The 27,751-nt window shown below is 44.4% G+C and overlaps 2 protein-coding genes across 3 annotated transcripts; one reads left to right on the top strand and one right to left on the bottom strand.

Moving 5' to 3' along the window:
- Positions 1-654: 654 nt before the first annotated feature.
- Positions 655-11,204, bottom strand: p3h3 (prolyl 3-hydroxylase 3). Its single transcript, XM_072680566.1, has 16 exons — positions 10,800-11,204; positions 9,372-9,556; positions 9,079-9,237; positions 8,458-8,644; positions 8,226-8,357; positions 7,263-7,405; positions 6,491-6,580; positions 6,330-6,382; positions 6,092-6,171; positions 4,864-4,991; positions 4,675-4,770; positions 4,010-4,160; positions 3,786-3,903; positions 3,596-3,671; positions 2,177-2,317; positions 655-1,877 (listed from the first exon to the last, which is right to left on the bottom strand). Exons 1-16 carry the CDS (start codon positions 11,164-11,166, stop codon positions 1,707-1,709), a joined length of 2,277 nt encoding a protein of 758 aa, XP_072536667.1. The 5' UTR covers positions 11,167-11,204; the 3' UTR covers positions 655-1,706.
- Positions 11,205-13,228: 2,024 nt separating this feature from the next.
- On the top strand, positions 13,229-26,647 carry usp5 (ubiquitin specific peptidase 5 (isopeptidase T)). 2 transcript variants are annotated; one of them, XM_072680553.1, is made up of 20 exons: positions 13,229-13,619; positions 14,277-14,405; positions 14,690-14,756; positions 16,386-16,513; positions 16,667-16,812; positions 17,657-17,841; positions 17,938-18,032; positions 18,244-18,437; positions 18,979-19,050; positions 19,450-19,540; positions 20,604-20,729; positions 20,839-20,992; positions 21,163-21,337; positions 21,440-21,528; positions 21,648-21,833; positions 23,055-23,198; positions 23,309-23,451; positions 23,915-24,065; positions 24,247-24,331; positions 25,560-26,647. In XM_072680553.1, the coding sequence occupies exons 1-20, from the start codon at positions 13,512-13,514 to the stop codon at positions 25,651-25,653; spliced, it is 2,562 nt and encodes an 853-aa protein (XP_072536654.1). In that variant the 5' UTR covers positions 13,229-13,511; the 3' UTR covers positions 25,654-26,647. The 2 variants fall into 2 exon arrangements, with proteins under 2 accessions (XP_072536654.1, XP_072536655.1); XM_072680554.1 differs by having other exon boundaries at positions 13,230-13,619; positions 21,648-21,776.
- Positions 26,648-27,751: the final 1,104 nt, after the last annotated feature.

Raw genomic sequence — 27,751 nt, 5'->3', positions numbered from 1 at the left:
TAGCTAGCATGTTAGCTTGTGACTGGAGCACTATATCATTACACTGCTGAAGGACCACTGTTAACCCTAGGCTAGTCAATAAGGGTGTAGCATGTTAGCTAGGTGATAGTTATTCAACAATAGAACACCGTGAAGCATGTTTGCTAGTAGCTAGCATGTTAGCTTGTAGCTAGAGTATTGTATAAGGGCACTGTGAAGCATGTTTGCTAGTAGCTAGCGTGTTAGCTTGTGGCTGGAGCACTATATCATTACACGGCTGAAGGACCACTGCTAACCCTAGGCTAGTCAAGAGGAATGTAGCATGTTAGCTAGGTGATAGTTATTCAACAATAGAACACAGTGACTATGTATGTATGTACGTTACTAGGTGGCTAGCATGTTAGCTTGTTAGCGTTGCCCCCAAAATGCGTCCAGAGGATCTGAATTCCTGCTGCCAATTAAAACTGACGTGAAATCAGAATGCCTGAATAATTTACACGGATCAGCCATAACATTAAAACCACCTGTCTAATATTCTGTAGGTCTCCCTTCCTCTGAGCTCTTTTGGTAGGTACTGAAGTGACTTTGTGAGAGATGTGTGAACAGTGGTACTGCAGGACAGGATCTCGTGACCCGGTCTCGAACCCTGCTGTGTAGAATTCAGGATAAACACAGTTAATGATTAAAGCACTTTTCAGTTTTAATCTCATTCTTCTTTATTCCGAGAAAAATCAAACTAAAGGTTTAACACAATGAAATCCTGAGGTACCGGCGCAGAAATGGCCTTTCATGGCCACAACTCTGGACACATACACACACACACACACACACACACACACACACACACACACACTCGCTTGCAAACAGCTGTAGGCCCCGTCCACACGTATCCAGATACTTTTGTACCAGCTGCTGGCCTAATGCAGCAATAGTGACGCTAACACTGTGGTAAAGATGATGACGCCACGGTAGCGTTGCTGGGCGAGGGCGGGGGCCAGCACGCGAACACCCCTCTAGCGATTAAATCGTTCCTCGGCAGCACAGAAACTTGGTCCTCAGACCGTCAGTACCAGATGTCTCTTCTAGGCAAAAAACAAGAGGCGGTTCTTGCGCATGCGAGTTTTAACAAGGTTCGTCCGTCAGTCAGTCAATCACTCACTCAGCCAGTTGCTCAGTAAGCCAATTGACCTCTTCTAGGTCAGCCCACTAAACCTAAAATAAAAAATAAATAGAAACACCAGGCAGGGGGCGCTAAACTAACTCCGAATTCAATGCCAAATTCCTCAAGAAGCAGTCTAACGGCCAAAATAGACCTAAATACAACACGAAGCGGAAGCACATTTTCCAGTAAGAACCATAGCCTATTATACCATAATTTTTTTTTTTACGTTGTCATGGTCACACCACTGACTCTCAATTGTTTTGTAGCCATCGTTGGTCATCAGTGCCAGTTATCATGATGTCAGCACTTAAAGAAAAAAAAAAAGCTGCTTTTTGCAAGTTAATAATCTCCATCCTGGAATGTTTAAAAACCACCAGTTTCAGTTTTTTAAAATGACGCGTTGGTGTGGAGGCGCAGACAGAGCAAAAATATTGATACACCTGTGGGCGGGGCTTCAGAGACTAGCGAAGGCATATCTAGAGTTAATATACGTGTAGAACGTTCAGGATCACGTTGAAGTTGGCAGACAGCACAGGCTCGGCTGTCCCAGACTGGCTGGTCACTTTCAAAGTTCATCCCTCCCACTTCTCACTCGCTCTCTCTCTTTGCTCCGCCCTCTAGATGTTTGGCTCCGCCCACTCCGAGCAGGTGCCAGGGTGCTGTCTGGATCCTCTTTCTCTTCCTTTACCACGCTCTGTCCATCGGCTGCCCACATGGCCTCCGCCTGCTCCCGTTCCTGACGGCACATAGACAGTGGAATTTAAAATGATGATTCAACGCTGGGGGAGCTTTATACCGGGGGGCTTTATACCCCTGGCATTAGGCAGCATGCTGCCAACAGGCTCACGTTATCTGCTCCAGAGAATCCTAATCTATTTGCAGTACTTCTGTACAGGGACTAGAAAAGCTGTGTGTGTGCATTTGCACATCTGTGTCAGCAATGGGTGTGACTTATAGTAGCTGAATGCGTTAATTAAAAGGTGTGTCCACAAACATTTGGACAGGTACATAGTGTGTATGTATATACATTCTCACCATGTCTCTGTGGTGTTTTTCTGTGGTGAACCACAGAGCTAGCGCACATCTGCGGCCGGCTGTGACCGCGGTGACACCATGAGGATTGACTGGTCCTGCAGTGAAACCCACAAGTCGTCCACAACTTGGCTTGACCCTGGCCTGCAGAGATTAAGAAGAGGACAGTTAGGTAGATGCTTCATACTGGATATTAATGTTATTAGAGCTTCATGCTGGATATTAATGTTATTAGAACTTCATACTGGATATTAATGTTATTAGGGTTTCATACTGGATATTAATGTTATTAGAGATTCATACTGAATATTAATGTTATTAGAGCTTCATACTGGATATTAATGCTATTAGAACTTCAAACTGGATATTAATGCTATTAGAACTTCAAACTGGATATTAATGCTATTAGAACTTCACACTGGATATTAATGTTATTAGAGCTTCATACTGGATATTAATGCTATTAGAGCTTCATACTGGATATTAATGCTATTAGAGCTTCATACTGGATAATAATGCTATTAGAGCTTCATACTGGATAATAATGCTATCAGAACTTCATACTGGATATTAATGTTATTAAAGCTTCATACTGGATATTCATAATATTAGAACTTCATACTGGATATTAATGTTATTAGAGATTCATACTGAATATTAATGTTATTAGAGCTTCATACTGGATATTAATGCTATTAGAACTTCATACTGGATATTAATGCTATTAGAACTTCACACTGGATATTAGTGTTATTAGAACTTCATACTGGATATTAATGTTATTAGAGCTTCATACTGGATATTAATGTTATTAGAGCTTCATACTGGATATTAATGCTATTAGAGCTTCATACTGGATAATAATGCTATCAGAACTTCATACTGGATATTAATGTTATTAAAGCTTCATACTGGATATTCATAATATTAGAACTTCATACTGGATATTAATGTTATTAGAGATTCATACTGAATATTAATGTTATTAGAGCTTCATACTGGATATTAATGATATTAGAACTTCATACTGGATATTAATGCTATTAGAACTTCATACTGGATATTAATGCTATTAGAACTTCACACTGGATATTAGTGTTATTAGAACTTCATACTGGATATTAATGTTATTAGAGCTTCATACTGGATATTAATGTTATTAGAGCTTCATACTGGATAATAATGCTATCAGAACTTCATACTGGATATTAATGTTATTAAAGCTTCATACTGGATATTCATAATATTAGAACTTCATACTGGATATTAATGTTATTAAAGCTTCATACTGGATATTCATAATATTAGAACTTCATACTGGATATTAATGTTATTAAAGCTTCATACTGGATATTAATGTTATTAGAGCTTCATACTGGATATTAATGCTATTAGAACTTCAGGTAAGAATTAGTAGCTCACTGTGACTGTTTTGGCGTCTCTGTCGGTGAAGAACAGCTCCCCTCCTTCAAAATCTTCGTTCAGGTAAAGAAGAGCACTGCAGCGACATTTGAACACATACAAGTCAAAGCATGCACAGCACAGCATGCATATCAAAATTCATTAATATATATAAATATATAAAAGAGAGAGAGAGAGAGAGAGCATCTACCTCAGGTCTCTGTGTGTGAAAGCTGGAGCCTCTCTCCAGCACTGCCGGGTCTCTGGCTCCAGTATGCAGTTGTCCACATGAACGGGATGAGACAGATCCAAGCGTCCGTCCTGATGCCCTACACACACACACACACACACACACACACACACACACACAGTTAAGATGAACACAGTTAAGACCCCTCCTGTGGTTCCAGGGTCTGCAGTGGCGGTGCCTTTTACCTGGAATGGCGGAGCGGCAAACCAGGTGCGTGTAGGAGAAGTAGAGAGTGGAGTGGCTCCTGAAATACGAATGCATCAGTATTCGGGCTCTCTCTCCGATCTCATGCAACAGCCTGGCATCTGACTGGTTTACCATTCCATCCTGGGCCAACTGGAAGAAAAGATGCACCTTCATAAAGCTTCTGTAAAAATGCCACTAATATAAATATATACACGTACTACGTCCAAATATTTGTGGACACCCTTTCTAAGGAATGCATTCAGCTACTTTAAGTAGCACCCATTGCTGACACAGCTGGTCTAGTCCCTGGTCTAGAGAAGAAGTACTGCCAATAGAATAGGACTCTCTGGAGCAATCTATTGTCACCATGCTGCCTAATAATGCCAGGTGTGGACTAGGGGGGTATAAAGCCCCCCAGCGTTGAGCTGTGGAGCACTGGAATGATGGGTGGTGGTGCTCCATCCAATACTTTTGGGATGAGGTGGGGTGGTGACCATCATCCAACAACATCCTGACCTCATTAACAGTGAACGTTAACACCAAGGCTTGTTTTCAGAAGAAGTCCTGGACGATCCGGGAGCGGTCGCCACAGTCGCCTGACCTGAACCCCGTAACGTAACTGAAGCAAACCGCCACAGCTTTGTGATGTAGCTCAATCCCTTACCTTAAGAGCCCTTAGGACGGTCAGGCCCTCGAACTTCTCATGGGGCGTGTGAGGAGAGCGTCTTCCCTTGTATCCGTCGCCAACTGACGCGGCAACCTGCGAGATTACATGCGGGGGAAAGCAGTAACTGTAGGGTCACTGGTATTGATGAACCTGTAAGACCATGATCGTTAACTGTAATTGGCTTACGCTGGCCAGCTGCATCACAGTGCTGCATTCAGCCTCGGACAAAACCCCGTCCAGGACAACGCGATTTGTTCCGTTCAGGGCCTGGTCGTCCATTGTGATCGTCACACCAACCAGGGGAACTGGACCCCCTGTGGGACAGAGAGATGGAGGGGAGGGGTGAAGTTTAGTATGGGTTAAGGGTTAAACCTCGTGAAGACCTCCCCCCTCAAACTGGCACTGGTGCTAACTGCCGTGTGATTGGTTTTGAGGACATTCGTTTTAAGACCTCCCCTTGGCTGTGATTGGTCCTAATTAGAAAATCATTGTATTAGACCTCTAACTGTCTGCAATTGGTCCTAATCACTGCCTTGTACATTCTGAGACCTCCCCTTAACTGCGATTGGTCCTTAGCGCTGCATCATTTAGTGTGAGACTTTCCCTTGACTGCGATTGGTCCTGATGAATCTAGAAGATTATTTTGATTGGTGCTAATGAATCTGAAAGTTTGTTTAAAGACCTCCCCCTGACTGTGATTGATCCTAATCACTGCCTTCTGTACAATCTGAGACCTCCCCTTGACTGTGATTGGTCCTTATCGCTGCATCATTTAGTGTGGGACTTTCCCTTGACTGTGATTGTTCCTGATGAATCTAGAAGATTATTTTGATTGGTGCTAATGAATCTGAAAGTTTGTTTAAAGACCTCCCCCTGACTGTGATTGGTCCTAATCACTGCCTTCTGTACAATCTGAGACCTCCCCTTGACTGTGATTGGTCCTTATCGCTGCATCATTTAGTGTGAGACTTTCCCTTGACTGCGATTGGTCCTGATGAATCTGGTAGTTTGTTCTGATTGGTGCTAAAGAATTTGGAAGTTTGTTCAGAGACCTCCTCTTGACTGTGATTGGTCCTAATCACTGCCTCGTTTATTCAGAGACCTCCTCTTGACTGTGATTGGTCCTAATTACAGGGTCATTTATTTTGAGACCTCCTACTGTCTGTGATTGGTCCTAATCACTGGCTCGTATCTTCTGAGATCTCCCGCTGACTAGAATTAGTTCTAATCACCACTTAATTTTTTTTTCTTCGAGAGCTTCTCCTGACTCTGAGACGTCTCCCCTGATTGCGATTGGCCCTAATCAACCTATAGACCTGTCCCTTCCTGTGATTGGTCCTAATCACTGCCTCGCTGGTTTTGAGACCTCCCCCTGACTGTGACTTGTCCACATGACTGAATACCAGCCACTTACCAGCATAGAAGCCACTGTCATCCACCTCCAGCACTGTTTCCCCTTCCTTCAGCTTCTCGTTAAGCTGCTCCCTCTCTGCTCTGAGGACGGAGACAGTGGAGAGTTTAGGGTCATCACTGGAGCTCGCCCCCTTCAGTCCAGTCCTCATTTACTGCTCACTGATTTCAGTACCGTATGCTAACGCCGCTCATGGCCCAACTACGCCATTCTGTGCTATTGGCAAAAATGACTCCCTCACCTCCAGCCTTCCCTCAGTGACTCGGGAACGACGTCCTCCGGGGTCCACAGGTCCTGTCAGTGAGAAGGGGGGAGTGGACCATGTTTGGTTAGTGGGAAACGGATGAGGGGAAAGGCGCTAACAGCGTAAACGGGGTTAGGTAATGGAGCTGTGCGTTGTACCGGGTCAGTGAATTTGAAATCCAGGTTTTCCACTCCAAAATAGAGCAGTTTCTTCTCCTCCAAGGCTCTGCTGACGTAGCTGACGATCTCCTGGAAGTGAGAAGGAAGGAATGACTGTTATTAAAGCAGCGATTCAGCAAAAATACAGCCAAGTCATGTCCGTTGTCCAGCCTCAGAGATCTCCTATGTCCACTTTTACTTCACTACATATTCTGGATGCGTTTAATACTTTGTTACATTGGTTACATGCTGCATCGTTACTCACTACAATTATAAAAATGCTACGAATCTTTTCAAACCCACATTTTCACCTCCAGAGCGCTAGATGACGCCATCACAGGGTCTAATGAAGCTCCGCTGCTGCAGTGAGGACACTACCGCTAGAGCTCTGTTTATCAGTTTATCTCCATATGGAAGCAGAAGAACCACCAGAAGAACTTTCAGCTGTAGTTGAGTTTACAGAGAGTGAAGCTCAGGGGTTTAAGCTGCTGTCTTCTACAGCCCTGTTCTTCTACTACAGCCAGAGGAACTGGGACAGTCCTTAAGTCTGAGCATCTATACTAATAGAAACACTGTACCCAAACTTTTGACTGCTTTCTGGACTTACTACAGAACACAGTACTACCCCCTTTAACAGCTACAACACAGCACAGGACCCCTCACCATCCACCCTTCAGAGCATGCCCCCCCTCCTCGTTTCGAGCCCAGTCGAAAGCCACACATGCCCACCCCCACCCCTCGGTCAGGTCTCCATGCAGTGTAGAGGGCTTACTTGTGACGGGCCTGTGGCCTGAGCCTCGGCGTCGCCCTCCAGAGACTCTGAGTAGAACTGCAGGTTGCTGAGCGAGTCCGCATCCGTGGGGTAGAACAGCAAGAGCGAACGTAGAGTCTGCACTGCCCCCTTCAGGTCACCAGCTGTCAATGCGAGATTAGGAGATTATCAGCCATAACATTAAAACCACCTGCAAAAAGAGCCCTGACCCATCAAGGCAAGGTCCTGCTGTACCTGGACGCCTTCAGACGTTAGCAGCAGATCCTTTACGTCCTGTAAGGCACTGACCACTATGGCTGCTCGGTGTGTGTGTTAGCCTTGTAGCTTCAGTGCAAACGTCAGGCTAAACTAGCTTTCATTCATGTGGATTATGGCTGAAGTCTGATTTAGTTTTTGCCTTAATGCGACACGTCTGATTTTGTTTTCGGGGCTGTGTGGACGTGTGAAATCAGACCTTTTATCAATCAGATTTGAGGTAGCGTTCAGACTGTAGGCAAATCGGATTTCTTTCTTACTTCAGATCTAGCGAGATGACTGTCTGCTCTGTTATTTGCAAGCGAGTAGATCGGATTTGTGTGTCCAGATATAACAATCCTATCTGCATGGGTTGCTGCGTTGAATCCCCACACTTCCATCACTCTGCATCTGACGTCCAATCTGAATCCAATCTAGACATGCCAAAACAAATTGGATTTGGGCTTTGATATTACATATATGGTCCTAGATCGGACACATCTGTGTGAACGATCAGATCGGATTAATATGCGCATGTGTGCAGTTTCAGGGCTAGCTTCTATACATTACGGACAGATACAGGCCACTTAGGCTACGTTCACACAGCAGGTAAAGAGCCCCAGATCCGATCATCTCACCGAATCCAAAAACACCGGATGTTTTTGAGATCGGATTTGGGATACATGTACAGCCTTACATTTACGACTGCGCACCGACTTAGCACCTGACCTTTATACTGGGCGATGTGAAGACGCTCCAGCTGCAGCGGAAGGAAGTCCTCCTGCGGAGAAATCCGGCCAGGTCGAGTCGACACCAGAGCTACACACATCTGCTTGCATGACAGCAGCGACAGCGAGAGAGCTGGGTATGGAGAGGGGGGGGGGGCACTTTGCTCATCAAAACTAGATCAGACATTTAGAAGATGTTGGCTGTATGTGGCGACGTTCTTCTGTCCGAGTACCTGCAGCTTTCTCATACACCCCCTGAATACCGTCGACCTCCTCCGGGAAGCGCTGGGAGGCCACGACGCACTGGGCTCTGCAGTCGTCCGTCTGCTTCAGCGTCTCGTTCACACACTCCTTCCATCTCTCCACGGCCCGCAACCAGTCCGAGGAGCTCTCCGCTAGGATAGCAGCATCGTAGAACTCCTGAAAAGCAACGTCAAAAGCATGGTCATTTTATTAATTTATCATATACATACACACACACACACACACAAATATACATATACACACACACACATATATGTGTGCCTTATTCTGCTGGACCATTCTGGGCACCCTGAGAACTGTTAAGCATGGGGGTGGGGGGGTGAGGCAGGTTTATGGGTGACGGATGGATCATAGTCTGTGGCAGTGGCACAGGGAGAGTTTTGCTTTGGGCCCTTTCCCACTTTTGGGAAGTTTTTGGCCTGTGGTGGAGGCACGGACATGAAACGGTAACTCCCAGGCCGGATCCAAGCACAAGCCCTCATAGACGTCCTGTGTAATTAAGCCCTCTGTGGCGCGTCTAGTCTACCCCTTGCCTCCACCTCAGTCTGAATCCCATGTCCCAACAGCTGCCTTCTCCCCTCGGACCTTACCCAGTGCTTCTCCAGCTCTCTCTCCCGGTCATGGAAGGCGTCCTCCGTGACGCCGCTCATACGCCTGTACTTCTCGATGTTGTTCCTCATCTCCAGGTGACTCGGGTTGGCCACGAAGAACGTGTGCGCAGCCGAGGCGGCCTTCTGCAGCTTGCCCAGCTGTGGGAACGAGGGCGGAGGTGTGAGATGTGGTGTGAGGGCTCTTTTTCGGTATCACAGAAGGTGTGTTTTGAGGGGGTTAGGGTGGGGAACGCTGGAGCGTAGAGCTTTAATACCACCAGAGCTTAGCGTACCTTGTAATAAGTGACCTGCAGGAAGTTGTAAGGGTTCCGAGCCCCAAATTCATACTCGATGTCTGAGGACACGGGGAGCTGCCCGGCAGGCGTGACCACTTGGCCCAGACAGAACTTTATGCACTCCGCTCGGCGCTGGATCCAGTCCAGAGCCCACAAGTCCCAGCTACTGCCATTCTCGGTGTCTGTGAAACACATTTACACACAGAGTGAAGCAGCAACCACATGGTCTACCACAGCAACCACTTGCCAACCCCCTAGCAATCAGCTGAGACACCATAGCAACCGTCAAAAAGCATCTTTGCTAAACACACTTCACAGCAACCCCCTGAAATGCCATCGCAAGCACCATAAAATCCCCCTAGCAACCACGAGGTATACCTTAGCAACAGCACACCTTAGCTATTACCTGAAATACCACAGCAACCACCATCACAAGTGCCCCATCAAACACCCAAGTAACCACCAAAAAAACAAAAAAAACAAAACACCTGCAAATGCAAAAGCATAGCAACCCACTTAGCAACACCTCACGAACCACAGGAAATGTGATAGCAAGCACCATAAAAAACACCATAGCAACCACAACAAGCAGCTTTGCAACCCCATAGCAACTACCCTACCACCCACCAATACACTTCTTAGCAAAACCATAGCAACCCACTTAGCAACACCTCACGAACCACCGGAAATGAGATAGCAAGCACCATAAAAACCACCATAGCAACCACCAAGAAACACCTTTGCAAAACCATAGCAACCTACTTATCAAACATCTGAAATGCTAAAGCAAGCGCAATAACAACCACCAAGAAACACCACAGCAACACTATAGCAACCCCCAAGAAATGTTTCAGCAAGACCCTTTGCAATCAACACCTTAGCTATTACCTGGAATACCACAGCGACCGCCCGGGACACATTAGCAACAGCCCTTGGAACCAACTGGCATCAACACAGCACCCACTTAGTAACACCTTATCAACCACCCTGGAACCATACCATAGCATCCACTAAGCAACACTTTTCCATATGCATGAAATATCATAGCAACCCCCTTAAAGAACCTTAGCAACCATCCTTGCAACTACCTGGTATACCTTAGCAATACCACAGCAACCTCAGCAAACAACTGGAGAACCATAGCAACTGCATAGCAATGACCTAGCAACCACGTTGGATACCATAGCAACCACTGGGCAAAAGGAGTGTGACCAGCACACCTCAGGGCCTGAGCTGAGAGATTCTGGAGGACCAAGAGGTTCCCTAAGAGCTAGATAGCTACGTTCTAGAGTTAGCTAGTCCCTCCAACAGCAGCATGCAGCTGCAGTTTTCAGTTCCACCTTAAAACAGTGCAGCTGTCGCAGTCTGGAGGCTCAGTATTTAAGGTGGACCGGATAATCCGGACACCCCCACACACAAACAGACCTAGCCTGGCCGCGATCTCGTCCCCCGCGGTCGAGCACTCGTCGTGGCACCTCCTCCTGGTTCTGTGAAGAGCCTGCCTGGTGGACAGGGACTTCTCCAGGTGTTCGGCCGCTTTCTCCCACTCCTCCTTGAAATAGGCTCGGACCCCGAGGTAGTACAGCTCGTCGTAGGACGGCAGGAGGCCGGAGAGAGCCGGCGGAGCCGAGGCTCCACACACGGCCCCTTTATCCGAGGCGAGGAAGCAGGCGAGAGTGAGCGCCACGTAGACAGCCGCTCTCAGAGCCATAGCGGAGCGCCGAGGCCGAGGCCGGGGGAGCGACGAGGAATGAGGGCAAGGCGTGAGGCCAAGCAGCCTTCCCATTCCCATTCCCAAAGGGAGGGGTGGAGGAGAGGGGAGGAGATGAGGAGGTGGGGGGGGGGGGGGGGGGGGGGGTGGAGGATAACACTCTCAGAGACCGCTGTGATTTAAGACAGATGTGTGTGCCGTCACCAATGGTGGACGTGAATAAGTCTCTGACGTCATGGTTATTCGATCATACATAAAAAATCAGAACTACGATCTGATATTTTTTAAGAAATAGAAAAATCTATATAAGTATGGTTAGACAGATAGACAGACAGCTTAAGCACCTAATATCTCACATTAATTAGACAGTATCGAAATATAATTAGATAGTATCTCAAAAATAATGACTATCTCAAAGTAATTAGATTAGAGAATCTCAACAAAACGACTTAACATCTAAATATAATTAGATAGTATCTCCAAAATAATGACTATCTCAAAGTAATTAGATTAGAGAATCTCAACAAAACGACTTAACATCTAAATATAATTAGATAGTATCTCCAAAATAATGACTATATCAAAGTAATTAGATAGTATCTCAAAAATAATGACTATCTCAAAGTAATTAGATAGTATCTCGAAATAACAACTTATATCTCAAAGTAATTAGAATCTCAACAAAACGACTTAACATCTAAATATAATTAGATAGTATCTCAACAAAACGACTTAATATCTAAATATAATTAGATAGTATCTCAAAAATAATGACTATATCTCAAAGTAATTAGATAGTATCTCAAATAACAACATAATATTTAAAAAAACAGTATCTCAAAATAACAACATCTATCTCAAAAATAATTGAATAGTATCTCAAAAATAATGACTATATATATTAAAATAATGAAAAATCTTACAAATAACATAACATCTCAAAATAATGAGATAATGACTTAATATCTCAAAACAACGTGAGTTTCTCAAAATAATCAACATAATGAGATTGTATCTCAAAATATTACAAAATAATGAGATCATGCCTCAAAGAAATGCGATGGCATATTCAAATAATAAATTATCTCATAATAATGCATATCTTAAAAATGACAGCATCTAAAAATCATGAGATAAGGACTTGATATCTCATAATAACGAGAGTTTTTCAAAATAATGACTTTATATCTTAAAATGATGAGACAGTATCTCAAAATAATAGCAATATTAAAGAATAATGAGATAGTATATTAAAACAATGAGTGACCTCAAAATAAGGCACATCTTAAAATGACTTAGCATCTTCAGAAAAATGAGATAATTACTTGATATCTAACAATAATGAGTTTCTCAAAATAATGAGACAGTATCTCAAAATAATAGCAACATCCCAGAATAATGAGATAGTATATTAAAACAATGAGTGACTTAGCATCTTCAGAAAAATGAGATAATTACTTGATATCTAACAATAATGAGTTTCTCAAAATAATGAGACAGTATCTCAAAATAATAGCAACATCCCAGAATAATGAGATAGTATATTAAAACAATGAGTGACTTAGCATCTTCAGAAAAATGAGATAATTACTTGATATCTAACAATAATGAGTTTCTCAAAATAATGAGACAGTATCTCAAAATAATAGCAACATCCCAGAATAATGAGATAGTATATTAAAACAATGAGTGACTTAGCATCTTCAGAAAAATGAGATAATTACTTGATATCTAACAATAATGAGTTTCTCAAAATAATGAGACAGTATCTCAAAATAATAGCAACATCCCAGAATAATGAGATAGTATATTAAAACAATGAGTGACTTAGCATCTTCAGAAAAATGAGATAATTACTTGATATCTAACAATAATGAGTTTCTCAAAATAATGAGACAGTATCTCAAAATAATAGCAACATCCCAGAATAATGAGATAGTATATTAAAACAATGAGTGACTTAGCATCTTCAAAAAATGAGATAATTACTTGAAATCTCATAATAATGCCGTAGTTCATCAAAATTATGACTGAATATCTGCAAAAAATGATTTAGCATCTCCAATTAATAATGTACCACAATATCTACTCTATTTTTTTTATTATTTTACAAGCTTTACAGTTTAAGCTACATCCCGCATCCAACTATGAAGATTACCGTCCCCCGCCGCCCCCACAAAAAATTGTGGATGCGCCTATAGGCGGCGGTTTACGGTCCAAACATCGGAGCGGATCTCGTAGCGCCTCGGTGGCCTTGAATGGAGTGTAGCGCTGGACCACCGCACTGAGAGCACCTCGCTGAGGGGGGACGATACAGAAGAGCTGAGGGGCTGAAGAGAAGCCGACGCCGGCTGGTCAGGGAGCGAAAACACGAGCAAGACGGACGAGCGGTGTGGAAAAATACACGCACATTAATCCAGGAAGAGATGGCGGAGGTTAGCGAGGTGTTGATGTCAGTCTTGTCCACAGTCCGGGTGCCCAGGCCTGGGGACCGAGTCCATAAGGATGAGTGCGCCTTCTCGTATGCTTCTCCGGTGGGTGTTTTGTCCTGGAGGTGCCATTTATGCTGGTTTATTCCCGTATTAGGAATGGAAGTGTTGTTTTGGGGCGTTTTTGAGAAAGATGGTGGGATTCGTACGTTAGCAGCACGGCTAACTTGCTGGCTAACTTGGCTGTCGCTCGAATTGTCCGTTCCACCTTAAATGGTGCGGCAGTTGCATTCTGGCGCCTGAGGCGCCAGAATGCAACTGCCGCACCATTTAAGGTGGAACGGACAATTCGAGCGACAGCTAACCTCAGCCGCGAATACTACAAAACCTCGTTTAGAAATCCACTAAAATATCACCCAAATTATTCCAAATCTCCAACATCACATCATTAACGCTCAATCTTGCGTTTAACCTCATTATCTACACCAGAAAAGCAGAAATATGCACAAAAACACCCGAAAGCTAACCCCACTTAAGCTAAGCTAAAGCTAAAGCCGCTAGCACTAACCAGTTTGCTGAGTAATGAGGGTGCACACTTCATACATCCACTATGTGCAGCTGTGGTTCTAGATATTAGCCACCTATAGCTCTAGAACATGCACATTTAAGGTGTTCTACGTATTTAGGATGATCTTGTGTTACTAAAACTGCTGTAAATGAACAGAAGCTGTTGTTTATTCCCTTGTTTGTGCTGTTTTTTAGGAGAGTGAGGGAGGCTTGTACGTCTGCATGAACAGTTTCCTCGGCTTTGGGAGTCAGTTTGTGGAGAGACACCACGCCCGGACGGGACAGAGGGCCTATCTGCACATCACCCGCACTCGCAAGGCTCAGGTAACGACCCACGACCCACCTGATCAGCCGACCAGCCTTCTTCAATGCATAGCAAGCATCAGACAGGGTCTTCGCTTTCGGTTCTGGAAGGGCCTGGGTCCAGCGCAGCTTGGCAGATCCCCCACCTCTCAAACGCACCTGGGTCCCACCTGGTGTAGAGGGTGTGTTTGGGCAAGGGGGTCAGCAAACAGAGCTTGTTCTGCAGGGCTGGATTTGAGGTTTTCTGATGTTCTAGATACTAGATGTTCTAGATGACACTGACCGTGCATGCACCTGTGTTTCAGAAAGAGGATGACAACAGCTCTGGGTCTGGTGACCCACCCAAGAAGAAGCCCACTCGACTGGCCATAGGTAGGACCTGTTTTGTTGGGTTGCAGCATGTCTGGGATTCGGACCCGTGAACTTGTTTACGTGTACAGGGCTGCCTTCTCTCTTGGACTATGTGTCTGAAAAGTTTGTGGACACCCCTCCTTATTAGGCAGTTCACTGCCAGGAGAACTGGACTGGCAGCCTGGCGGAGCCCTGGGGAACAAAGGGGGGGGACGAACGTCTCAGTAACACTCCAGTCATTTGAATAAGCAAAACAGGTGTCCACAAACTTTTGGCCATATGAAGTAGCTTTTGAAGAGGTTAGTCCTCAGTAGGGTTGCGGTATTGGGACTTTTTGATGCTGATCTAAGAGACAGGCTCCAGCGTGTCGATAATAAGTATGTTCTTCTGTGTCCTCTGGACGTCCTGACCGGCCGTGGCTCTCGGATTGGTTTCCTTTATAGCGTCCAGACACGGAGAAGGGCGGCAATGTCAGGGAAGAACAAAAAGGTGGCTCAGTTCTAATCCATGCAAATGAACCCAAATTCTGTTGCTCACTGGATGTGATGGGTGTTGCAAGATCGGACTCATGATTATACTGATATAACATGCTTATAAACTGGTCATTTTACAGGCCTGACATAGGAGGGTGCAAATGTCTGATCACTGCCCCCAGAAAGAGTCGATTAGACTTAGACTGTCTTCCAAGTAACACCCAAAAAAGTCTGGATCCAGAATGTATCCAGGTTTTACTTTTGTTTAAAGCAGACAAATCGATGATTGTTGGCATGAACATCGTCTTTGGAGATCGGATCGGATCGGATCAGATCACGTTCGGGTCTGCATATAAAGCCAGGTGTATACACCCACGGATTACAATCGGAGACCTCAAACCACATTGGGAGGCGGTCTGAGACGGGTGTCACGGCCCACATTTAAAACAAGTGTGATTGGATTGTGCTTTCTGTGATCGGATTTCATCAAGCCAGCGAAAATACGAGGGATAGTTACTGTGGATCGCAGTGCTACAGAATGGAGTTTGCTCCCTTCCGGTTTAAAGAGTATGGGAATGCATCTATGGTTCTGTTGTTCCATGGCATTGTAGAAGAACCCCCACCGTTCCTCTAAACAGGACGGTTCTGATCGGACCTCCTCCTTATTTATATTTTTTAAATAATTTTATCTGATTTTTTTGACCCATTTTGTCCCCAATTTGGACATCGCAGGGCAACCAACCTGCAGGTGCCAGCGGCCAGCACCAAAGCGATGTCTACCCACCCTCGAGAGAGCAAGGCCAATTATGCCGATGGCTAGCTGCATGACCGGGATTCGAACCAGCGATCATCCGAGCGATCATAGTGACCACACCTTAGTCCGCATTAACGACAAGTGTAAACAGAATCCGGTCAAAGTGGATCCAGATGATTCCAGGTGTGAACAGGCCCTCAGAGCGTCTTACCCAAATCAGCAGAGCTGAGTTCCAGATTGGTGACAGTACAAGTCCAGTGTTCGTTAGCAGTGTTAGCCTAGCATCTCCTGCCGTAACCTAAAGAAGCACACGTCAGATCCCGAACACGTCTTGGTTGACCGACTGAATCTGGGCTCGGCTTCCTCCGTTTCCTCAGCCTCGTGTTTCGTTTGACTCGGGGCTCATTTTCTGCTGTCTCGCAGGGATCGAGGGCGGGTTCGACGTGGAGCAGGAGCAGTATGAGGAAGACGTCAAGGTTGTCCTTTTTCCAGACAGACAGGAAGTGACCTCTGAGGACCTGACCACCATGCCCGACGTTGTGAGAGAGCGGGTAAGACATAGCCCCCCCTGTGGCCTGTGCAAAAGTTTGGACATGCTACGCATGCTAAGCTGATTTTACATGTGTGTGCAGTATAACCTCTCATGACCTTTTATTCCCACTCTTGCTGTGTGTGTGTGTGTGTGTTTGTTTGTGGGTGTGCAGGTGTCCCTGTCGATGGCGGGGTTGCTGGCTGCCGACTCGGTGTCGCACGCTCTGCAGGTGCAGCAGTGGGATGGCGAGGTGCGGCAGGAGTCCAAACACGCAGCTGAGCTCAAACAGCTCGACAACGGGCTCAAAATACCTCCCAGGTACGTACTTCAACACACAATCACACACACACACACACACATATGCATGCATGTGAACATAACCACACAGCGTCACCAGGGTACAGGTAAACAAGCTCAAAAAAGCGAGACTGGCTTTATTAAAATTTCTGAATTGATAAAATCCATTAGCTACTGATATTAATAACAGAGGGCAGTTATGAAGTTTACACACCTGTCAGCCCTGATTAGACACTGTGTGACCTACAACTGAAGCTACATGTTCTGTCCGTATTTTTGTAGATATTTTATACTTATTATTATATATGGTGTTAAAATTGTCATGTTAATTCTTTAGCTCAAATTGTCATTTCTAAAACACTTAAATATATATTTTTAAATCTACAAACATTTTCTTAGACTGTTTTCTTCTAGAGTTTTAATTGAACTTTACTTTAAATGTAATTATAATTTTTTTATTTAATCCCTTAAAGCTCTTAATGCTGGGCTGCGTTAAAAATGATGTAATGTGTTTCCGGGTGGAAAATAAAGGTTGATGGACTGATTTTGCTAAAATGAACGATTTTGTCCAACAAAAAACATTTTAAAGATGTTAAAGCTGTTCCAAACCTGACCAGTGCGCCCCCTAGAGGTTGGAAATACAGATTACCACTGTACCCCCCCTGGCTTAATTGATGATAAAAAGGCATGTGTAGCTGTGAGCGGCGACCTTCCAAATATTGATGCTCCCACTTGTCTTATGTAGCAGAGAAGCCTCTGATTGGCTCACTTCTCTTAAGCCCCACCTGCATTTTTTCATTCATTTTATTTATTTACTTACTTAATTTCCCTTTCCTCTCTTCCTCTCTGCACTCTGATTGGCCAGTGGTTGGAAGTGTGAGGTGTGTGACCTGCAGGAGAACCTGTGGATGAACTTGACGGACGGAAAGGTCATGTGTGGGCGGCGATATTTTGATGGCTCAGGAGGCAATAACCACGCCCTCCAGCACTTCCAGCAGACCGGATACCCTCTGGCCGTCAAACTGGGCACCATTACCCCGGACGGAGCTGGTGGGAGCCACTAGAACCCGTTCCCAGGTTTCATCATTTCAGTGGTGTTTATTTTTGGAATAAGATCTGAAGGTCTGTCTAATCCTGTTTTTCCAGACGTTTATTCTTACGACGAAGACGACATGGTGTTGGACTCGAAGCTCGCGGAGCACCTCTCTCACTTTGGCATTGATATGATGACCATGGAGAAGGTGAGCAACAGGGGTGTAAATATAGTCTGTGTGAGTCCTCCATATAGGAACTGTAGGCTCTCCCCTGATCAATAGGCCAATAGCAATTTAGCCTAGCCCAGCCCACTCACATTGACGGCGACTGGGCAGCCAATTAGAACCAAAGCACTTTACATATCTCTAAAAGCTCCAGCAGTCTCCTAACTGCAGCCCCTTTGTTTGTCTGTGTCAGACGGAGCACACTATGACTGAGTTGGAGATCGCTGTGAACCAGCGTGTGGGCGAGTGGGAGGTGATCCAGGAGTCCGGGACCACTCTGAGGCCGCTGTGGGGCCCCGGGCTGACTGGCATGAAGAACCTGGGCAACAGCTGCTACCTCAACTCCGTCATGCAAGTGCTCTTCACCATCCCTGACTTCCAGGAAAAGTCAGTGCCCTTTTTTTTGTTTGTTTGTTTCTTTCCCAAAATGGACAAAAGTATTGGGACACCTGCTTATTCATTGTTTCTTCTGAAATCAAGGGCATTAAAAAGAGTTCTGCTTTTGTTAGGGAGTCCAGGGAGAGAACTCTAGAGTTCCTACTAGAGTTTGAGTGGAACATTGCAGTGAGGATTTGATTGCATTTAGCAGCAAGAGCTCGAGTTAGTGAGGTCTGGATGTCTCTAACTCATCCTAGATGCTGGCTGGAGCTCCACCATCATTCCAGAGAACATGGAATCCCACTGCTTAATGCTAGGGGGGCTTTATACCCCCCTCTAGACCACGCCTGGCATTAGGCAGCATGGGTGCCAATAGATTCATGTTTATCTGATCCAAAGAGTCGTATTCTATTGGCTGTGCCTTTGCACATCTGGGATCTCTAAGCTCAAATGGCAGCTTATTATCTGCTTTTGGTTGGTGTTGAATATGTGACACAGGCTCAAGACATGTTGTATTTATTTATTTCTTTATTTTTGACTTTTTTGAAAGGTACGTCTCCAACATTGATAAGATTTTGGATGAATCTCCAAGTGACCCCACCCAGGACTTTAAAACGCAAGTGTGAGTATCTTATGCTTACCATGCATCAGCTTAAGGAGTAAGATATATTAAGCTCATAGCTTCAGTGCTAAACTTCAGCTACTTCAGTAAACCAGTGCAGCATGTCTTTAAAATGCTGCCTATGACCTTCTCCGTTTAGCAGCTGGAAGATGTTATCATTGATGTTACCATTTTGGAAAAGCCTCTTTACCACTAAAAGCAGGGCTGGTCTGCTGGATCATTTCTGCGACACAGCTGTGATTCTTTAGTTCTCCTCCAGAGGGCGTGGGATGGTGGTGACGCGGTTTCTGGGGTGTTAGGACGGACGTGAACGGAGAGGAAATGACTAGTTTTATGAAGCTGATATTTGTTTTATCTGGTCGTGTTGAATGATGAATGCTCTTTGCTTCTCGTTGGCAGAGCAAAACTGGGCTATGGTTTACTGTCTGGAGAATACTCCAAGCCTGCTCCTGACCCAGGAGATGAACCCAATGCCTCCTCGGAACCAAGGGTAGGATTTGACTGCATTTGTTAAAGCATATCAGTGCCTTACTAAGATGTAACTCTGGTCAATGTAGTTTATATAAGGAACAAAAAAAAAAAAAAAAAAAAAAAAAAAAAAAAAATATATATATATATATATATATATATATATATATATATATGTAATTTTTTTTTTTTAATAACTGTTTTTATTATTAAAACTGTTCTCATATAAAACCAGTTTTAATAATTATAAAATATATATATATATATATTTTTTAATTGTTCCTTATGAAAGCTATAACAAACTTAAATGTAACTTTTTTTTATTATTAAAACTGCTTTCATATGTAAACTAATTATAATTTACGGAGTTGTTACACACACTAATATATGAATATTGTGGTGTTGCTGTCATTACAGTTGATATGATTATAAATTTTTTTGTTTTATTATTTTATGAATAGGAAGGAAGAGGCCAATTAATTGTGGCAAAGTAAATGTTTTCATTTTTGTATGAGATTAATTAATTAATTTATTTATTTATTTATTTTAGGATTGATGAGGCTTGTTTGCCAGAAACATTAAAATAAATACATAAAATAAAAAATGTATAATTAATATATTTAAAATATAAAAAATAAATAAATTAAATTAAACACACACATTAAATTATTTAGTTTATTTATTTACTGAACTATTATTTATTTATATTTATTTATATTGCAACATTTTCTACCCAACTTGGAAGGCCAGCTCTCCAATCCCCAATCGTGTGAACCAAACCCCCCCCCCCACTAACAAAGCCCCTAACACTAGCCTAGCACATCGCCACCGACATGTGAAGCCAGCTACCGCGTCTTTTCCAACATTATGCAGCACTGCTAGTTAGCCAACACGCTAAAGAGGAAGCGCGGCTGTCGGACGCCTGTGCTGACCAGTTGTGCTCCCTCATACTTCGTCTGCACTCAGAGCCCAAAACTGTTCAGGCGTCCTGGGTTGGATTTGCTTTACAGAGACTTTCATGTTAAAGCCCTTGATGATGTTTGTTGTTTCCCACTGAAGCAGCTATTCTCCTGACTTGTTTCCAGGGGGACCAGGTTGGCATAGCACCACGCATGTTCAAAGCCCTTGTGGGGCGGGGCCACCCTGAGTTTTCCACCAATCGGCAGCAAGACGCCCAAGAGTTCCTTCTTCACTTCATTAATATGGTGGAGGTAATGGTCCCGCCCATCTCGTCCATCACTTTGACCGTTTTTTAAAATATTATTATTATTATTATTATTATTATTATTTTCTCACGTACTCCCTCTCTCCCTCGCCCAGCGGAACTGCCGATCCGGTGCGAACCCATCTGAAGCATTCCGGTTCCTGGTGGAGGAAAGGATTGTATGCCAGCAGTCTCAGAAGGCCAAGTACACCCAGCGAGTGGACTACATTGTCCAGTTGCCTGTGCCCATGGACCAGGCCACCAACACGGGTGAGAGGATCATGGGAATTGTAGTCCATAGTGGACAATTGTGAGAGAAATGCCCTATCCTGCTACGATTCTTTGTTTTCACCGCTGTGCCGAGCTGCACGTATTGTAATTCTTACACAATAAGGAAAGAACTCCTCATCCTTTCTTCTCTTCTTGTCCTCGCCCATCAGAGGAGTTGCAGGAGGCTGAGCGTTTGCGGGAGGAGGCGGAAGCCTCCGGAGGTCCTCCGCCAGTTGCCCCTCGCGCCCAGATCCCGTTCTCTGCCTGCTTAGACGCTCTGAGCGAACCCGAAACGCTCACAGACTTCTGGAGCTCTGCAGTGCAGGGCAAGACCACTGCCACCAAGTAAACACTAGCCTTCACATCTCCTAACCGCCTAACCGTCTCCAACAGCAGGTGGATGAAGGCACGTAACCTGCACTGTCTGTGTTCTGCTCTGTGTTTCAGGACCACGCGCTTTGCTTCGTTCCCAGACTATCTTGTAATCCAAATAAAGAAGTTTACTTTTGGCCTGGACTGGGTCCCCAAAAAACTGGGTAAGCATTTGGTCATCTGTAATTTGAACAGTGCTAAGAAGTAGGCACGCTTTATGGACACTCTCCAGATGTTAGGAGGTGCATGATGATGGTAATGGTCTGTTGTGGTTACCTTTCAGATGTTAGCATCGACGTTCCTGACACACTGGACCTGAGCGCACTCCGTGGGACTGGACAGCAGCCGGGGGAGGAGCTTCTGCCTGAGGTGGCCCCGCCCCCTCTCATGACCCCTGACGTGGAGGTCAAAGGTATCCTGGGTTCCCACGGCAACGAGGAGGACGACTCTCTCTACTCCCCACTGCTGTGTCAGTCTGTCTGTCTTTCTCTTCCTTCTTCGAGCGTCCGTCCGTCCATCCACCCGGCCATCCAGTCGTGTCCCTCTCGCACTTCTGCGTCACCCCTCTTTCTTTCTTCCTGTGTTTTCCTTCCCCTCACTTACTCCTGTGTTGTTGTTGTTTTTGTGTTGCATCATAACATTTGAAATAAATAACATTTCTCAAATTAAGATAAAAAATTAAGATTGAATATGATAAAGCGATATTAAAAACCTTAGAGTGTGTGTATCATATAAAATAAGTAAGTAAATGTTGTTTGGGTTGTTATTATTATATATTTTATGTATATAGAACTAGCTTCCCCAACAAAAAGTTAGGTACCTTCCATGTTTATGGTGGTAGTAACTTCAGGCTCCTGCAGATGGCGCTGCACAAGGATGATCCAGCTACAAATCCATGTGGGGTGTGAGAGTGCCAGAACTCAGATGTTGAGAATAGTGCAGTGCAGTACAGGGCAGTGAGTGTCTCGTTAGATGTGTGGAAAATGGGTCACAAAGCAGATGCAGTTAATGTTCGGCTAAAAAGAGTGATTTGCATGTGGGCGTGGCCAAAGACCACAGTGTGAAGGAAGTAGCTGAATCTGCAGGTGTATGGAAGCTTACGGTCATACTGGTCTACTAGCAGTGGCAGAAATCCGTACAGGCTACAGGAGATTCTCCTCAGAATTGCAGCCACTTTTTCTGCCACTGCTAGTAGACCCGTATGACCGTAAGCTTCCATACACCTGCAGATCCAGCTACTTCCTTCACTCTGTGGTCTTTGGCCACGCCCAAATGCAAATCACTCCTTTTACTCAGTCATGAACCGCATCTGCTTGAGTGAATACACTCTCTGCACTGTACTGCGCTATTCTCAACGTCTCGTCACTCATATTTATTTTTGGCTTATTGTTCTCGGGCAGCGCCATCTGCAGGAGCATGAAGTTACTACCACTTGTATATACATGTGAATTGCATTACATTCGTGCCATATTTGGTGTCAGTCACTCAATCAGCTTATGTAAATGATTTTCATCACCAGGCTTGTAGATTAGCTGTTATGTAAATTTTTATTTATTTATTTATTTAATTAATTAATTAATTTGTTGGTGTCCGTGAGCTCGTTGTTTAGTTCATATTCATCCTGACTTTTAAAGGCATGTTTAGATGATTTCGTCCAGGAGACATCTCTGTACTCGTGTGTCTCTCTCAGCTCCCGTGTTGGACGACTCCACCGTGTCCCAGCTCTGCGAGATGGGCTTTCCCGTCGAGGCCTGCAGGAAGGCGGTGTACTACACGGGCAACACTGGCATCGACGCCGCTATGAACTGGGTGATGGGGCATATGGACGATCCAGGTGAGCGTAATAATCATCATAATCCTCATTCATCGTAGAAGTGTGAGATGGAACTGTATGACATTTAAAAAATTCACCGATCTTCTTGTGTGTGGGGGGACTGGCTGCAGACTTCTCCGCTCCCTTGGTGTTGCCTGGCTGTAGCTCGGGCCCTGGAACCACACCCACAGAAAGCGTCTCCGAAGAGCATCTGGCGACCATCGTTTCCATGGGATTCAGCCGAGATCAAGCCACGCGTGCTCTCAGAGCTACGGTGAGCAGCTCAAAACATACAGGGTCAGAGCTTCGTGGCCCAGGGGTCACGGGTTCGAATCCCGTGCCATGCTGCTTTGCCATCAGCAGCCATCAGAGTCTGAGAGAGCTCAATCGGCCGTGCTCTCTCAGGGTGGGTAGATGGCGCTTTCTGTCCACCTCATCACTCTTGAAGCGATGTTGGCCGGCACAGGCATCTGTTAGGTGGTGCAGTGGAACTGGGCACCTGGCACTTTCCTCCGGCTGCCTGTTCAAAAATAGGCAATGCTGGCTTCACATTACCGTATTTACCCTAATACCGTGTACAGTGTATTAATATGCTGTGTATGTATATATATTGCATGCATACATGGTCCGTACAGTGTTTCAGTGTAGTTGTAGTGACCACGTCCACCCTACACTCTGACAAGTACATGGTCAAACATCCCGTCTAACATCTGTGGTCAATTTCCTCATCTGTGCAGAGTAACATCCTGGAGCGCGCAGTGGACTGGATATTCTCCCACCTGGATGACCTGGAGTCTATGGAGGTGTCGGAAGGGGGCCGCTCAGAAGCAGGCAGTGAAGCGAGTCGCGACCCTCCGCCTGGGCCACGTGTCCGAGACGGAGCAGGAAGTGAGTGCATGTTCTTTATGTAAGCGTCGATGCTGCGGTGCTGGCAGTGGAGACGGGCGCTACGAACAGTACATCAGCTTGTAGATGACTTCATAGGCGAGTCTATAAGAGCTCGTAAGGAGTTCATTACAGGTGGAGATGAACTTCATTTCTGTAATCTCTGATTCGCTCTGTCCTGCAGAATATGAGCTGTTCGCTTTTATCAGTCACATGGGAACGAGCACAATGTGTGGTCACTACGTCTGCCACATCAAAAAGGACCAACAGTGAGTAAAAACCCTCCCTCTCATTCCGCCAGCGTTGGATTCGCTTAATAAGAACACCTTCAAAGTGCTGTTTTTGCATAGAGCAACCATAGCTCCCACTTATCAACACCATAGCAACCACCTGGGACACCTAAGAAACCATCTACAATACAAAAGATACCACCAAGAAAAATCTTAGCAACACCATAGCTCCCACTTCTCAATACCATAGCAACCACATCGGACACCTAAGAAACCATCTGCAATACAAAAGCAACCACCAAGAAAAATCTTAGCAACACCATAGCAACCGGCTGTGAAACCACAGCTAATGCCATTACTCCCATAAATAATTTCCTTAGGAACCAAGCAGGGACTTAGGAACACAATAGCACCAACTGCAATACCGTAGCAACCACCTGGGACACCTTAGCAACCAACTGCAGAACAAAAGCTACCACCAAGAAAAATCTTAGCAACACCATAGCTCCCACTTCTCAACACCATAGCAACCACTTGGAACACCATAGAAACCAACTGCAGTACAAAAGCAACCACCAAGAAAAATCTTAGCAACACCATTGCTCCATCTTCTCAACACCATAACAACCAGTTCGGACACCTAAGAAACCATCTTCAATACAAAAGCAACCACCAAGAAAAATCTTAGCAACACCATAGCTCCCACTTCTCAACACCATAGCAACCACAACGGACACCTAAGAAACCATCTGCAATACAAAAGCAACCACCAAGAAAAATCTTAGCAACACCATAGCAACCGGCTGTGAAACCACAGCTAATGCCATTACTCCCATAAATAATTTCTTTAGGAACCAAGCAGGGACCTAGAAATACCTTAGTTACACAATAGCACCAGCTACAATACCGTAGCAACCACCAAGCGAGATCAACGCACCCAACTTGGCAACACTTTCATCTGATGGGGATATCCTAGCACCTACCTGACATACCATTACGTTTGCATGACGATACCATTGCAACTGCATAGCAATATCTTAGCAACCACTTGGGATACCATAGCAACCATCTAGAGGGGCAATTTGTTTTAGTCTAGAACAGCATAGCAATTGCCTGGGTGTAGGAACCACTCCGGGTTTCCTTCAGAAGATGCACTTCTCCTGGTTGTGGAACGTAGCTGTTTTTAGGAAGGTTCTGAGAACCGGTTCTGCGGTTCTCTAATGTTCCCCTGTATCTCTTTCTTCTTCTTCTTCTTCCCCTTTCGTAGGTGGGTAATCTTCAACGATCAAAAAGTGTGTGCCTCTGAGAAACCTCCCAAGGACCTGGGCTACCTGTACTTCTACAGGAGAGTGGCGGAATAGAAGACCTTACACACTCACCCTCACACACACACACACCACACACACACCTCTGTCTTAGCTGCTGAGGGGGGCTGGGGTGGGGGCGTACTCAAGCTTCTGAACTGACACACCTTATTTTTATTTTCGATTTTGGTTTTGGAGGAGTTCAAGCACTTCTTCCTTACATAAATACCCACTGCCAGGCAGAGGGGAGGTCCCGACGTGGAGTGATGGCTGGGGACGGGACAGGACGGGGCGGGGTTGGGAAGCAGGGTTTCTCAGGTAGGCGGGACATTTGAGCCACATGTGTGGACTCTAGACCACCCCTCCCCACCTAACACACACACACACCGCAAAACATGATCTTTTGGCAAATGACACCATATGAAATATGGTCTGTATACTGGAGCGTTTCTATTGGTCCGTTCTATTGGTCTGCGCGACAGCAGTGTTATACTGCCTGTGTTTAAGACGCCATCACACATTCCAGGGTATCATGTTTCGCAGTGTAAGGGTCACTACTACCTGGACTGTCCTCACCTTGGACGTCTTGTGCTCGGTCTACTTGAGAAATGTCCTGCTTTGTGAGCCCCCCTCCCTCCCCCTCAGTATTAGCCACGAGCACAGGTGAAACACACCTGCATACTGCAACGCACATGCATGCCCCCCTCTCCTCCACCTGCTCCTGCAGTGCTTATTGTTGCGAGGCCATCGCTTCCAGAGCCACGCTCTAATTTCCTGCTCTCCCATTTGTCCCCAATCCAAGATTGTCTGAGTTTTGATGGCTGGAATCACTAAAATCACATTCAAGCGCTGTGTGTGTGTGTGTGTGTGTGTGTGTGTGCGCGCGAAAGCAGACCGGCCCGCAAAGCGACGGAAAGCGAGACCAGCCGGGTTCTCCTGGCCGGTGTTGCGGAGGGGTGATGGCTGAGGTTTTGTTTTTCTCCTTTTTTTGGGGAAATTAATTCATTTTGTTCTTTCTGCTTAAAAAAAGAAATAAAAGATGTGTCTCTTTGCTTTTGAGTTGGTGTGGATTCGGGAAGCAGAACGGTGTGAGAGTACAGAGAGGTGGTGACGGACCAAATGTTTGAGCCAGTAAAAATATTAATACTTCATTTTATTTAATAATAATAACTGCAATAAATAAAAACATGCAGAAATATAAACTAAGACACCCAACACAAATAAATACAGCAAGTTAATGCTATTAGAGCTTCATACTGAATATTAATGTTATTAGAGCTTCATACTGAATATTAATATTAGAGCTTCATACTGGATATGAATGATATTAGAGCTTCATACTGGATATTAATGTTATTAGAACTTCATACTGGATATTAATGCTATTAGAGCTTCATACTGAATATTAATGTTATTAGAGCTTCATACTGAATATTAATATTAGAGCTTCATACTGGATATGAATGATATTAGAGCTTCATACTGGATATTAATGTTATTATAGCATCATACTGGATATTAATGCTATCAGAGCCTCACTGATATTAATGATATTAGAGCTTCATACTGGATATTAATGTTATTAGAACTTCATACTGGATATTAATGTTATTAGAGCTTCATACTGGATATGAATGATATTAGAGCTTCATACTGGATATTAATGTTATTATAGCATCATACTGGATATTAATGCTATCAGAGCCTCATACTGATATTAATGATATTAGAGCTTCATACTGGATATTAATGTTATTAGAACTTCATACTGGATATTAATGTTATTTGAGATTCATACTGGATATTAATGTTATTTGAGATTCATCCTCGATATTAATGATATTAGAGATTCATACTAGATATTAATGTTATTAGAGATTCATACTGGATATTAACGCTATTAGAGCTTCATACTAGATATTAATGTTATTAGAACTTCATACTGGATATTAATGTTATTAGAACTTCATACTGGATATTAATGCTATTAGAGCTTCATACTGGATATTAATGCTATCAGAGCCTCATACTGATATTAATGATATTAGAGCTTCATACTGGATATTAATGTTATTTGAGATTCATACTGGATATTAATGTTATTCGAGATTCATCCTCGATATTAATGATATTAGAGATTCATACTAGATATTAA

This window comes from Salminus brasiliensis, chromosome 5 (genome assembly GCF_030463535.1).
Source record: "Salminus brasiliensis chromosome 5, fSalBra1.hap2, whole genome shotgun sequence".
In the NCBI taxonomy this organism is placed as follows: Eukaryota; Metazoa; Chordata; class Actinopteri; order Characiformes; family Bryconidae; genus Salminus; species Salminus brasiliensis.
This window is presented reverse-complemented; position numbering and strand designations above follow the sequence as displayed.